The 16,248-nt window shown below is 37.4% G+C and overlaps 1 protein-coding gene across 8 annotated transcripts in view; it reads right to left on the bottom strand.

Annotated features, from left to right (window-relative positions):
- The window catches only part of Tafa2 (TAFA chemokine like family member 2), a 477,181-nt gene that overhangs the window by 138,855 nt on the left and 322,078 nt on the right, over positions 1 to 16,248 (bottom strand). For all 8 annotated transcript variants that reach the window (NR_153334.1, NR_045514.1, XM_017313953.2 and 5 more), the window contains one exon: positions 8,750 to 8,856. Coding sequence is in view for 6 of the 8 variants with exons in the window: in XM_017313953.2 (XP_017169442.1) it covers positions 8,750 to 8,856 (107 nt within the window). In the remaining 2 variants the exon portion in view is untranslated. The remainder of the gene's footprint in view (positions 1 to 8,749; positions 8,857 to 16,248) is intronic.

Below are 16,248 nucleotides of genomic sequence, written 5' to 3'. Positions count from 1 at the left end.
ATAAGGCCCCTTCAGCTCCTTCAGTCCTTCCCCTAACTCCTCCTTTGGGATCCCCTGTGCTTAGTCTGATGTTTGGGTACGAGCCTCTGCATCTGTATTGGTCAGGGTCTGACAGAGTCTTTCAAGATACAGCAGAAAATGTGGTACATTTAGGCAAAATTACAATTCTATAGTGTTTAAAGGACATCTGAAAAAACAAATAAATAAATAAATAAATAAAGCCAAAATGACTAAATATGTAAACAGACAAACATTGTATACTCTCAAATACATGTAAGACTGTTGACCAATTAAACTGCATGAAGATATGCCCAAATGTTATTTGCATAAATTCTGTCTAAAAAGTTATATGTTTTTTGATCTCCCTTCCTGGTAAGTATACCATAGTTTCTCTAAGATACATAGTGATTGAAAATTTAATAATATATTTTAAATGTGTCCCTAAGGCACAAATCTATAGTCAATCCACACACTGCTTATGTTTCTTTCTCTCAAAGCATAATCCAATTATTTTCATCATGGAGATCCTTCAGACTCTATGAGATACAGATTGCCTTGAGCTACAAACTGGCCCAAGACAAGCTGAAAGTGTCTTAACCAGATTGGATAGATCTGTGTTCATTTGAAGAAAACTGTCATTTTGAGTGTGTCCTCAAAGCATCTTCCCTGAGAGTCTCACCTGGACTGACTACGCCTACCTCTCCTGTGACCCCTGTGAGCCAGCTAAGACTATCAGCTCATGAAGCCTCCTGCTGTTGTTTCTGTAGTGCTATAGAAGTGTCTGCACTGCATGGGCTCTGGGTCGGTCCCCTTCCATGCAAGTCCAACCTCAAGGTTTCTACCCTTCAAAAATTAAAAAAAAAAAAAATCCTCCCCCAAGTCTCCGCGTCCATCTCTGTGTTCTAATCATCCCCAAATTTTACCTTTAGAGCATTTTAATACCATTTGTAATTAAACATTTACCTGTGTCTGTGTGACACAGCAGACATACCAACATGTGACGCACAGCATCGCAGCTTTTCTGCCTGGATACACTATAAGCTCTACTAGGGCATAGATTTTGTTCATTTGGCTCAATTATGTATCAGTAGAACTTGGCCAAAGGTCTGACATTTAACAGGCACATAATTCAGGTATATTCAGTCTTCTGAGCAGTTGTGTGAGTTGATGAAAGAAGGATTAAATAGACCAAAAGACAATGGAAGAGCCACACTTAGATTTTCTAACAGGTGCTATCTTACCTAAAAAATTAAAATCTTTATTTTTTAACTAAATTTTCTCAGGGAAAAAAAAAAGAGCTTCACCAAGAGTTCTAACCCAGATTATTAATTATATTGAGTTACAGTGAGAATAGCATGTATTTAACCTTATTAATCAAACTAACTTTTAGTTTTGTTTTGGTTTTGGTTTTCTCCACTGTATCATTCTTATTTGGATATCTCAGGGAGATTTTTTTTTTAAAGATGTTTTTCCAACCCTAATACTTAGTGATGATTTGTTCGGTTTAGATTTAGTTGGAATGTCGTGGGTAGACAAAGAGAAGACAAGAAATATATTAGCTTTCTAAGATTAATGGCTGTATTTTTCTTTGGGGAAGTTGGAGACCTCAACTAAACTGTTTCCTCTCTGATCCCCAATATCTGAAGCTGTACCTAATGTAATTGCTTCCAAGGGGGAAATACTGCTTATATTTTCTGACCAGCTGTCACAGTGTTCTTGGCTAATCTCCCCAGATATGCCCAGCTCAATATAATTGTAGAGTCAGTGTGAGCAAGTAAACTTATTTGTCTCTCTGTGAGGTACGTTAATTCCCAAAGCCCAAAAGTTTGTTAAGAAGATGACAACAATTTCTGATTGTTAGTTATCTGTTTCCTGGGATACAGCTGCTGTGGATTAGTGGAGTGTCCCTGTGTCATAGCAAGCAAAGAGAGTGACACAATTCTCCACTTGGCTGCTCTTGAGAGCAGGATTTATTGCATTAGTACAGGACCTCTGCTATGTACCAAGTTTATTACTTCATAGCGCACATCTGTCTATTCTGAAATGTCTATTCACAATTCTCTTCCTTACAGTTTGTTCTATGAACACTTTCCTCTTCGGTATTTTCCTTGTCTCTAAGAAGGCTTAGAAGCATTCATAGGTATGGCTGTTTTGCCTGGGAAATTCTTTCCTCTTGCTATCTCCCTGCTAAAATTATGAACTTATGCCCACAGGCCTTATTTAAACCTGTCATCCCTCCTCAGCACTTTCTATGCCTCTTTCTTCCTTTATCCTGTCTCCACAGCATTTATACCATAAAACACGCCATTTTATTTCTTTTTCTTTTTATCTATTTTCCTACTTCAGAGATAAAAGCTCCATAAGACAAAAAATTTTTATCTCTTTTATGTACTACTATATTCTCTGTCTTGATGCAGGTACTCAAAAAATATTGAGTAAACAAACAAGTTTTCCATTACAGGTATCCAATATAAAATATTTCCACAAGATGACAATAAAGCAAATGAGTCCAGGAGTACTTATTCCCACAAAAGTGTGGATGTTATTGGAAGAGACAGGAAGTCCTGCTACACAAGAAATATTGATTACTACTAGATCAGCCTAGGCTCTTTATAGCTATAGATCAGCAAAAAAGGGAGTTGAGTATCAGTGGGGTAGACGATGTGGGTAGCAATGGCTCTGGCAGATGAAAGGGATGTTTGGGTTGCAAAATGATCCACTGGAGGCACTTCTTGGCACTCATCTCGACACTTTAATTTATCAATTGGGTGTGTGTCTGTGTGTGTGTGTGCAGAAATTACATCATAAGAAAGGCTCAGAATTCTCAGCAAAGCATCAAAACAAAATACCATCCCCGACAAGAGTAAGTGCTGTGGAGGGAGGTGAGGAACTGGAATACCCAGTGGTAAAATTTATAACTCATATCTGTCTGTAATGCCTCAGAACCACAACATGGCCAGCATGGTAAGACACACCCAAGGCGAAATGATGGCACTTATATGTCAGGGGTAAAAAGCCTAATTGGACACGAGGCTCATTCAATAGGAGGAAAGTGATACCTGGCACTGACCTAGTGTATATGATATGTAACTTAGCCAACTATATAGGAGTGGTGAGGTCATGGACTCATTGCCATATTCCTAAGCTGGCACAATTATCAACTACATCCTAAATACTATCTTTATATCCACAGATACGTGTAGCCCTCACCCCTGCTCAAAGAAGCCCCTTTTTGTAGCGTATCACAGAAATCTACAGCTGCCCAAAATATAGAGAACAATGGCTCTGTGGTTCATCTACAACACAAGCCCTCCATCTCAGCCTAAGTGATCAAGATGGAAGAAGGAGACAGAAAGATTCTAAGAACCAGAGGACCTGTGTGTTGCCAGTGAGAAATGTTTTTAAGACATGGCAGGGAAGCCGCATCTGTGAAATTCTAATAATATGGCTGCCTTAACAGGACGTGCAGGATGAGAGCATAAACTGTCGGGCTGTTAGGGATAAAGAAGCTTTCATAAGGATGCAGCACCTAGATCAGAGACTATGGACAAACAATGGCTGCTGAAGTGCAAGAGTCAGTCTTCCCAAGGGACAAGATTCCAGAAAGGCTACCCATCTCCAGTGGGCATCTGTAAACACATATGCACAGAAGCAACACTAAAGGACTCAGTAGTGTGTATGGTGTGTGTGTGTGTGTGTGTGTGTGTGTGTGTGCATGTGAGAATGAGTGTGTGTATAGTGTATCAGTATGTGTGTGTGAGCTTGAGTGCATATGTGTATATGTGTGTGAATGTATATGAGCACATGTGCACAAGTGTGTGTGTGCATGAGTGCCAGTATATGTATGTATGTGATTATGTGTGTGTGCATTTGTATGTGAAAATGTGTTTGTGTGTGTATGTGAGTGTGTATGTATGTATGTTTGTGTAGAAAACAATAACAATAATTGAAGAAGAGGTTGCAGATTTAAGAGGAAGTTTCAGGACACAGGAGAATTTGGAAGAGGGAAAAAGAAGAAGAGTGGGAATGATGTAAATACAGTATTATGGATAAATCCTTCAAAAACTTAAAATTTTTAAATAAAAAAGTTCACAAAACATCTCCTTGTGAAGAGGACTAAATGGCAAACTTATCCCACAAAAAAAATTAGAAAACTATAGAAAATGGAAAATAGAAAGGAAGAATGATAACATGAAGGCATTAGAGTCCAAGAAAATTCTCAGACAAAAGTGAATTTTAAAGGCATACAGTGAATGCAACTAAAGCACACAGGTGGACTAGAACATTGCCAAGACACAGGAAGACACAAGGAAGAATTTGTTTACATCTGAATAAATATTCAAAAGTATAGAAGGGAAAGAACTGAAAAGTCAAGCTGTAATATAAACACTGAGCTACACAGAAAGAGTGTGAGAATGCTGTCGTGCACATAACACCTGACTTCATGCACACAAAACCTGGCTGTAATTCTAATCTAGTGGTAGTAGAGATAACATCTCTTATGTGTTCATAAGCAATATTAGTCCATAAACTCAATAAGCCAGCCGAACAGGCACCAGTAGTGAAGAACATCATCACTGGATATACCATGACCGTATGGAGAAAGACTGTACTGGATAAACCGTGACTGTATGGAGAAAGACTGCCATATATGAATCCCATTGGCAATATTTACTAATTAGATTCTGACCTTAAAATGTGGCTATGCAGTAGGATCCATCTCACCATCTGTTACCAGATAAGCTGGTATCTGGAATGTCCTTTAGTACCTCTGGGTTTCTAATATGTATTTTTGATATTTTGAATATTCACCAAGGTGTTATTAACCAGAGATGTGTTTCTTACTGTCTTATTAAAATTGGTAATTCAATCAGTCTGACTTGCCTAAACTTCCATGTGTGAAGAGGGGACATGACAAAGGAGAGTAACATTAAAAAAAAAAAAAAGTATTGCATGATGTAGGGGAATTTCAGTTCAGCTACATGGCTCCTCTGACCATATGTAAAGACCTTCTAGGCCTTTGTGTTCCAGCTGGAAGGCAGACATGCCATTAGCACACTCCTTTAATGTAAGATGTGTCTGTAGAACAAAGGAGCTGTGTTTGAAAGTGGCGGTCTAATTGAGATGCAAAGTGACGAATCAGAGAAAGATTTGAGTGAATGAGTCAGACATAGGATATGCCCAGTTCTCATGAGAACTCTCAGTTCAGGTTGTCAAATATCTGTGCACAAGAGAATGAGTGTGTTTGTACCAACTTCATGCAACATGGATCAACTGGGAAAGTCGATGCATTATACCTTATAACATACCTTCCAAGCACTGCTGGGAAAAAATAGCAAAATTGCAATTCAATACTTAATGTCTACACAAATTCAAGACCTAGTCAAGCAAAGCCTTTAGAATTGTGTGATTGTGCTTTTATGAAGAGGTTATTGCTATTAAATATAAAGGGACTCTAAATGGAATGAATGTTTAGAACAATGACTATGCTAATATACTAAAGAACATAGAAGTGAAATGAAGTCAGTATGCAGACACAGCATATTCAAGAGCATTAGAAAGTTCATACTTCCCAGCTCACTCCTGAGCATGAATATATGCTATATCATTGATATTTATATTGCCCTTATAGTTTTATATACAAAATAACCCAGGACAAGAAGAATAAGTGAGGAAAGGGAAGGGAAAGAAAGAAAGGGCAATAGAGGAAGAGAGAAATCCCTCATAAAGTCTTTATGCAAATTAGTGGTAAAGTAGACATGAGACAGAAAACCACCTAGGCTCTCTTCTGTACAGTGCACTTGGCAGTTTGTGTTTCTTACACAACACAACCATTGGTTTCCTGAGTGCCTCCAAAAAGAAACTGGAGAGAGCACACACTAGCAGCTTGATAACACATCTCAAAGCTCTAGAAAAAAAAGGAAGAAAATTCACCCAAGGGTAGTAGACGGCAGGAAATAATCAAACTCAGGGGTGAAATCAACCAAGTGGAAACAAGAAGAACTATTCAAAGAATTAACCAAATGCAGAGATGGTTCTTTGACAAAATCAACAAGATAGATAAACCCTTAGCTAGACTCACTAGAGGGCACAGGGACAACATCCTAATTAACAAAATCAGAAATGAAAAGGGAGACATAACAACAGATCCTGAAGAAATCCAAAACACCATCAGATCCTTCTACAAAAGGCTATACTCAACAAAACTGGAAAACCTGGACGAAATGGACAAATTTCTAGACAGATACCAGGTACCAAAGTTAAATTAGGATCAAGTTAACGATCTAAACAGTCCCATATCCCCTAAAGAAATAGAAGCAGTCATTAATAGTCTCCCAGCCAAAAAAAGCCCAGGACCAGATGGGTTTAGTGCAGAGTTCTATCAGACCTTCAAAGAAGATCTAATTCCAGTTCTGCACAAACTATTTCACAAAATAGAAGTAGAAGGTACTCTACCCAACTCATTTTATGAAGCCACAATTACTCTGATACCTAAACCACAGAAAGATCCAACAAAGATAGAGAACTTCAGACCAATTTCCCTTATGAATATAGATGCAAAAATCCTCAGTAAAATTCTCGCTAACCGAATCCAAGAACATATTAAAGCAATCATCCATCCTGACCAAGTAGGTTTTATTCCAGGAATGGTTTCCTAATACAATGCAGTGATTTATACAGAGACTGGAGAGATAGATGCTCAGCAGTATAAAGTGCTTGCTGCTCTTCCAGAGGATCTGAGTTTTGTTCCCAACACCCACAACCTTAGGCAGCTCACAACTACTTGTAACTCTAGTTCTAGTGTACAACTAGAGCAGAGGCTTTTTCTGGATGAAATAGATACACCTATATTCACAGATACACACATATACACATAATCTAAAGAAATACAAATGTTTAAATATTTTTTTATTTTTATAAATAAGTAAAAATGTTAAAGTATATTGTGAGCAACTAGTAAGGAAACAGTGGGTTTGAAGTTAACAGAGCACATGACTTAAGAATTCTTAAAAGTAGCTCTAACAGTGGCATGCAAGTCATACTGTGGAAAATTACTATGAATAGAAAGCATGTCACTGCTGGTGCTGTTGTGACACCCATCATTCCTGGCATTCCTCTCTGCTTCTCTTACTTCTACAGACTGGAAATGGGACCCTTGGAGTAACTGTCAGGGAAAGTATGGATGGAGCAGGATTTGTTGAGCTCCAAGAATGGCCTTTCTCAGACAGTTTACACCTCTTGGAAACAAATGCTCAGTGCACTTTTGATGTTAGACACCAGGTTCACTGTTCCCTTGAAGCAGAGGTGGCATATTGCTACAAGGTCCTTTCAATTTTGTACAGACAGCACTGTGATGGTTAGTGTCAACTGTTAACTTGACAAACTAATCACCTGGGATGTGGTTACGAGAGATTATCTTCTGTTATTTGAATCGGGATGACCCATCATAATTGTCAGGAGGACCATTGTAGGAACAGGAGATCCTAGATTGCAGGAGTTGTTCTCTGTTTCTGATTATAGATGAAATATGTCTACTCCCTCCTTTGCTTGAAATGGACTTCCCTGTGACAATCAGCCCTAACCTGGAACTGTGCTTAAAATTTTCTTGTGAAAGTATTTTAGCACAGTGACAGGGAAATAAACTAAGATAACAATTATTAAAGAGGATTAAAATTTTGATTGACAGATCCATAGGCTATATTAAAGACAAAGAAAAAATTGTTCATTTACAAACACACACACAGACCTCTATAGGTAATAAGGAAGATTGTAAAATAGGAAAAACTCTCTACAAAATTCTCCAGTTTATAAATGATCATTTATTAGTTTTAAATGCAATGGGGAAGTCTGTCATACAGATCTCAATTTTCAGAATACTTCTTTGTTATCTATGTTAATGGGCCATGTGATGCTAATTAAATGCACGTGCCTAAATAATTTAAGTGTTAGAGAATTCAAAGCCCTTTTAACTCCTCCTTCACCCCAAAACAGAATAAGAAAGGAAATTGCTAGCCTTTACGGTGGACAGAGAATTGAATAGCAAAACCATATTTCACAGAAAAATCTAAATTGACTTCTCTGGTTGTGAATACTTGATTGTGGTAGGCATAATGCAGAAATAGCCCCATTTCAACTCATTTGGAAAAGGCAGCCATTCATTATGCTGAGTCTAATGGCTGGAAAGGAGAAAGGGGAGTAATTCCGAGCTGACAGCGCATACATATGGACAAATATTCTCACTCTTTTCTGTTGTAGAACAGAACTTTCTGAGGATCATGGTAGAAGTGGTGTCCAAATGGTGGGCAGAGAGGCATGCTGCCAGAAAGAGATGGTCTACAAACAAACAAATAAACAAAACCCTCTAAAAGAAAACTTTACATATACTGTATACACATGATTAGGACATGCATATGAAAACTGTTTTCTTTATGAAGATAAGGGAAGTCTAAAATTCATCTTTTTACACATCAACTTGACATTTTAACATTACTGTCTTTAAAATGGAGAAAAGACAGAGTTAGAATTTTGCATTCATTGGACAATATTTTCAGAATTGGCAGTAATCATGGAAACACCATGTTTCCGCTCTCAAAGTTATCCTGAAGACAGCTCTCTGCATTTTTACTTAAAGAAAATTGCTAAGGGGAACCCATACCTAATAAAATTGAACAGACCAGTGAAGACAGAATGTGACAATCTGTTTAAAGGAGCTGCCGCACACAGACAGCACAGAAGGCAGGGGACTTACCTTTGTGATGGTTGGCGCTGGAAACGGCTTTCCCCCACAAGGTCACTATAAAAATAATTATCAGAAGCTTTCCTTGTGTTGCTTTCTGCAAGTATCTCTTATTCATCCTGCAACAGAAAAGCAACACATGACTAAGAACATAGAATCATTGTGCTTCTCTAATTGTACTACAATCGCCTTTCATGATACCTTGACATATGTAATCCCAGAACACTGAATTTCTCACACTGAAGGTTCTATTTATATAAATTATGTTACTATGTTTGCTGTAGTTGTTGTTGGTGATTGTGTGGTTGTTATTGCTGTTGTTGTTCGAAACAGGATCTTACTGTGTAGCCTGGACTGGTTTTGAATTCATAAACTTCCTATCTCAGATTCACAAATAAGAGTGAGCACTACAGGTATGCGGTGCCAAACTCAACTATATATACTGTGTACAGGGAATAGTTTTCCAAATGAAGCATGTTGCTATGACTCAAGAATCAAGAAACATCTTGATTTTGTCAGTTTTTATCAACTTAAAACAACTCAGAAATATTGTCAATCCATTCTTCATGAAAATGTAAATATAATTTATCAAGAAAACTTAAGACACAGACATTTGAATGGCATTGTTTATTTTCCCGCCTCTCAAGAGTCTTTCTTCAATTCCAGACTTCTACACATGTTCTCCGGTATGTGCATGCCCATATACGTGCACACACACAATAGATAGATAGATAGATAGATAGATAGATAGATAGATAGATAGATAGATAGATAGATAGATAAATGTATGCTAATTGCTTAGATGAATTCTGCTCAGAATAAAGGCATTTCAAACTTATCATTTGAGGTTGTATTTTGAAAGTCATTCTGTGACATAGCTTTCTTTCTGCCAGCTTATCTATACATTGGGAGACTGGATGTTGTTGAATTCAAATTATTGTACTTCAGGGGAAATAGGGAAAAATAAGAATTTTTAAAAGTCAACACTTTCAAACTGAACCCATACTATTAAGAAAAGAAACGAAAACTACTTCTTTATACTCTGACATGAAAAATTTAGCATCTATTTTCCCAAGCACCTTATAAATTATTCTCTTATTCCGCAGGAAAAAAAATGTCTACCCTCATATTGTAGCTGACATAATTTGGAAATTTTCTTAAGGTCACATTTAATGATAGAGTAAAAATTCAAACCCAGAATGACATAATTCTAAAATCCTTATTTAAGCTACTGCAATGGTAAGGCAAAAACAAAACCAAGGAAAGTAGATTCCACGTAGATGTACTTTCAAGGGCAAAACACACATCTGTCCAGTACCTTTAGAATTTAGATCCTATACTGAAGTCAACTTTGCTAGGCCTACAGATTCTTGTCTACCTTCCAACAGATTTCTGGGTTCCTGCCTTGTGATGCCTGATACTTCTTCCCTTGAGGTCACCAAACTATTCTCTCGTCATAGCTCTACTGCCAAAACAACCTTCAACCTGTCTTCAAATACATGATTAGGGGTACCAAACAAATTTGGACATACATTCAGAGCATTCTTTTACATGAAGCAATGTAGAAAAAAATTAGCTTGATGTAGGATATATTTTATATGGATGTATTAATATTTCTAAGCTTGGAAGATTATATTCATTATATGCTTGAAAAGGAGGTTTGAAGGATTAAGAATATTGATTCCCAAGTCTCAGGGTTTGAATCCATGCTCTCTGGGTTCCTAATTATGACCATAATAGTTAATATTGTCATCTTGGCAGAACTGCCTAGAACACAAGCTTCTGGTATGACTATGGAGGTTTACCTGGATTAGATTAATTGAGGTTCCAAGATTGATCTTAACTTTGAATGACAACATTTCATCAGCTGGGATCGTGGATATAAAACAATCATCTGAACAAGAGGACTTATCATCCTGTCTCCTGAACAAAGAATCGGTGCAGTAAGGAGCTGATAGCTCCTGTTGCCTGACTTCCCTGCCATCATGGACTGTACTCCTGAACTATGAGTCAAAGTAAATTCCCCCTTCCTACAGTTTGCTTTCAATACATTTATGTCACAGCAATAAGACAAATAGATAATATGTATTAACGTTGGTTATTTTGAATCTATAGCTTTAATTTCTCCCATAACTGTTGGGGTAACCTGCTTAAGTTTCTTCTACTGTAGAATAGTATGTTTATATAAAATGTATGGCCCACCATGTCAGATGTCAAAGATCCTGTACAAAGGGAGAGATATTGAATATGTAAATTTGGCCACTGGGCCTAAAATCAAGTTTCTTGTTTATTGGGTTTGAATAAATTACTTAATAACTATATTTTCACTGGCAGTAAGGTGTTTTCATAATACTGATCATAATCATAATAATTGGTAGAAGACTAAATGAAAGAGTCCATCTAATATTTGAAACCCCACAACAGATATTAAATGTTCAGTAAATATTAACAAGTACTTGCTATCTATTAGACTGGCATTTCCCTAACTGATTCCCAAAGCATTGGCTCCATACTAAGTTAGCACAGCAGTAGTAAAAGACAAGTTGGATAAATGTACTAGTAAAATTCTGGATTCAACAAATTTAAGGAATTTATTATTGAATAAAGTTTTTTTAGGGGCATAAAATTAAGCAAGCCCCCACTGAGGCAACTTTCAGAACCATCTTTCCACAGAGTAGCGCAGTAGCATAGGCTACTAGAATCCTCAAAAAAAATATAGTTCAGTGAAATCCTGCACTGTAATAATGATCAGGCCTAATAATCTCTCCATAAACAAAATTTTCAATTTTAATCTTTAATTGTATTACTTTTGTTTCACTCAGCTCTCTTGGTTTTAATTAAAATCTTCCTCTTGGTTTTGTTTTGTTTCATTTTGTTTGATTACTTGATTCCCCTTCTGCATCCAGTCCCACAACTTCACACCTCCGCTCATCGTGGAACAAAATAAAGAGCCAAATTCATCCACCAGAAGACTCACGTAGCCTAACTCTTGGTAATAGCTTTGCCAATACACATGGCCTCTGCTACAAGTTCACAGCAGCCCTTCCTTCCCTACACCACTGTGCACCCATCAAATGAAACAGCAGAAGAGATGGCTGGTAACTAGACATAGAAAAAGAAACACCCACAAGGTCATCGAGCTGTCAGAACAAAATGAGAAAGAAGAATGTGGCCCAACATTTGGAAGTCTGTAACAATCCTATTTTCTCTTTCTCAAACCGTCAGTATTTCTATCCAGTCAATCAACCGCATCCCCTTTATATCTCTAACATTACATGCTTAACCTATGTTACCATCATACTACAAGTCAAACCACCAAAACGTCTCACTGGCCACAGTATGCTAGCAGTATTTCCCCTACACACACACACACACACTCACACACACACACACACACACACACACACACACACACACACACACACACACACATTTGAGCATACATCTGACCTTCCCAGTTTTCCTGCCATAAAGCAACCCCTGCACACATATGCTTATAGTGTGTATCTGACCTTTCCCAGATATGTTTGAAATATTCAGTGTTTGTTTAAATATCATCAACCAGATATAGTCCAATTTCTATGTCTTAGCAAAGCAAGTAGCTGTAATAAAGACCCTTGCTTATAAGCTTTGTCTGATATTCTAGTTTTGGGGGGAAAAGAAAAAATGTAGTCCCTCTGAGTATTTTTGTTTCTGATCTTGGGCTCTTTCCCTTCACCTCTCTTCACACCAACAGAATAAATGTTAACTCTAAAATTTCTCTCACTAGCCACCACCAAAATCTCACTTCATGTCAGCAGAAACCTAGCATTCATCCCCAGAAACCCTCCACAACCTCCCAGATGACTTCCTTGCATTAACTGGCTATCTTGCAGGTTAGAATTCCTCCTAGAGGATTGATTCAAGGCCATGTTAAATATCCATTTACAACACTGGCCATTCAAAATACTGCATGACAATCCATTTGTTTATCTCAGTATACTCTAATATAAGAATTCTATGGATAGAGGTGGTCTCTCATAGAATGCATGGTGCAATCCAATTTCTGGTTTAATAACTGCAAAGTTCATATTTGTTGAATGCTATAAAAAAAGCTTTTACCCAAATATAATGTGCAGTTGTTATCATGGGGAGGAAGTCAATGTGTGTCAATCATCTCTGCCTGTACTTAGGGAGTGACAAATAGGATCAAAGTGAGGAGAGGCAGAGACAGGAAAAGGAAAACTGAAAAGCAGAAAAGCAGTGAGAACTCATCGTTCTAGCTTTCTTCTGTTTTTAAATAATAATCAAATTTGAGCAAAATGGTTTCATGGAGTGATTAATAATTTTTGACAGAGGGACAATAGCAAAAGAGGGAAAAAGCTGAGAGGTACCTTTCTTCGTACCCCGGTATGAAGGCAGAAGAGGAATCCACAGCCCCTTTTTAGAGTTTTCTACCCACCAGATCTCAAGCTAAAATTTTCTACCACAAATTAGAATTGTCACATTCATCTGTAAAAACAGCAAAACTTCAGTGAATTGCCAACAATAAAAAAAAAAATAATAAGTGAACAGAAACTGCAAGCTAATGGATAAGTGCACATAGAAGATGAAACCTTGAGATCGCTGCCCGCGAAGCAGCAACTGTCAGGGAATATGGGGGATGTGGGATAAATGAGAAATGGTAACCTTGGCAATGAAGGATGCGGAAGTAAAAAGTTGTCTAAACTGGAGGGCTGACAAATCTTCTGGACTTTCTCATACCCTTCCCTTCTGTGCTACATGCTTCAGATAAGTCACTGAGAGTTAGACTTCTGGATATGATTTTGTAGTCCGTCCACCCCTCCCATATGAAAAAAATACATGGCTTGTAATCAAGCAAAACTTCAAAACATCCTTCGCTACGAGAAAAACAAATTCCTCGAGAAAACAGAAAGTATGCTTAATTGGTCCACAAAAGATAATACAAAAATGAAGGACAAAGTAGAAGTAGAATCGGGGGCCTGGGGTCAACCACCAAACTTCCTCTCAGCTGTAGATGTTTCTGTGGAAATAAACATCACACTCAACCAAGTATTTTCAAAGTCTAATTATGACATTTTTCTACATTGACCCATTGTGCAAGCAATGTCATAGACTCTGATCAGCAAACTGACCATGACAATCTGCCCCTCCTCTAGAGACCAGAATGGTGTTTATAAAATGCCACTCATGTTAGACCACCACACCATCCTTTGCTTTAGAATCTGGAATTTGCCCACCGAGAAGAGGGAGAGTAAAATCAAAGTTTGTTACTGAACAGGCAAGCCCTGTGAGCTCAACCTCTCTAAGCTCAGGTACCATTTCTGATCGTATAACAACTTGGCTTTTGCCCATACTTATGCCTCATTTTGTTCTAAAGCTTTGCCCTGCAGAGTCTGCTTGAGTCTTTGTGTGGTATCCCATGTTTCACAATTACCTCCATAGAAGGTACTTCCTAGCGAGCACCTCCCCGCCCCAGAGTCCAAGCAACCACAGGCTTCTCCTTCCAAACCCTACAGTATCTTTTGTACTATTATAATCTGAAGTAATCCCATTTGTTTCTCTACACATTTGCTTACATGTGTATTTTCTTCTTTTCCCATTAAAATATAATTTCCCTATATGCAGAAACACTACCTACCATGTACTTCCCAAGCATGGAGATCAGAGACTTCAAGATGATTTTAGTGAATGGATGGCGTATGTTTACTTTAATCACTATAAAAGAGATGACTCTTTTGTGGTGAAGACACTTTGTTATATAGTTTAACTTAATGGTTAAATTTCTACTACACATACCAACTAGGAGTGGGCACAAAAAAAATTGTGTTTATGTTGGTGGACAATAGAAGGTGAAGCTCAAAAAGAAAGTGGGAGATGAAGACAGACAAATAGGGCAGAGCAGATTTATCTTTCAAGAAAAATGCTGAATTCACCACAAATTCTCTTTCAGTATTGAAATACACATATGTATATGACATGTACAGAAAGATCTAGACATATAAAAGATAGATTGAGGATAGATATTAAACAGATATAGATGGATATAAAATACAAGGCAGGCTGGAGAAACGACTTGGTAGTATTAAAGTGCTTCCTTTTTTTCTTTTTAACAAAAGAGTAAGTTTCAACTCCTACTGCTCACTGGACAGCTCACTGCCACTTATAACTCCATCTCCACTGGATCTGATGCCTTCTTCTGTCCTCAACAGACAACTACACTCGCGTGTGCATGGTCCTACACAAGAGAACATGCATACAACACATAATAACAACAAAAATAAATCTTTGTTGTAATTTTAAAAGTACACGTGTATGCTTATGTTGAATGCATAAGAGTATATAATAATAAATTCAGAAAGAATTTAAATTCTACCACCTTTACTATGCTTTATAAAATCTAGGAGAAGGGCATTCTAGTTTAATCAGTTTTCTATTACTATTAATTTTTTTAATCAATGTCACATATCTATCATCACACTGTAGTATTTGAAACCATACTATCAAGCACATTGAACTGAAACAGTTGTTTTAAATGTGTAGAATTCTTGCTCTACTTGCCTTATGATGAACGTATCTTACATAGTTTTATCCCATTCTTCACAATAGTGCTATTTTGGTGGTCACAGAAAACTACTGATTTATTCCTAGCAGCACATAGAGAAAATTGTCAGATTTCTGTAATGCCTTTGCCACCTACAGGTTGAAATGTTATGAGAAATGTATTATCATTTAAATGATGTCTCCAGAAATATACAATAGTCTAAGGTTCCAAGCTCTAATACTCAAACTCACACACACACACACACATACACACACACACACACACACACACACACACACACACACACACACACCACAGCCATAAAGCAAAAAACAAAGCCATCTAGGATATCTAGGAGCATAAGGAAGACATTTGAGGTGATGAAGAAGGAGCTCTGCATTACTGCTCATCTGCTTCTGCAATCGAGACCTTGTACACCTTCCCTATCTGTAAGATGGAGTGGCATCTATTTTCTCAGAAAAAATGTCACTATAATAAATAGGAGATTGTATGACATTTGAACTTAAAAGGACACATGTGAGGTATTACCCTTTCTCCAAAGGTCTGTCCCTCAGAAGGCAGGCATAAGTCAGAAACATTTCCTCAAATGTGGTCCTCCGCCTGAAGACAGAGTAGTTGAATGAATTTGTCAAGTTTACTTAATGGCTTCAACCCTAGCGACCACATATGGAATGTGCATATACCATTTTGTGTTGGGAGAATGGTTGTAAATAATAAACGCAAGAGTGTAAAACATCTAACACAGAGACAGCATAGAGTTTTCTATTGTATAAATAATAGGGTCTAGGCCACAAAATTCTTCCTAGGAATGATGTCAAATTAAAAGTCACAGAGAAATCATCTTGAAAGTACATATGCTTTCATTGCTGATGAAGAAGTAAGCTACGTTTTTGGAATCTATCTGAAATCTAAAAACTTACACCACAGAATGTGAAATGATAAGTAA

The sequence above is a fragment of the Mus musculus genome, chromosome 10 (genome assembly GCF_000001635.26).
Source record: "Mus musculus strain C57BL/6J chromosome 10, GRCm38.p6 C57BL/6J".
NCBI classification, from domain to species: Eukaryota; Metazoa; Chordata; class Mammalia; order Rodentia; family Muridae; genus Mus; species Mus musculus.
This window is presented reverse-complemented; position numbering and strand designations above follow the sequence as displayed.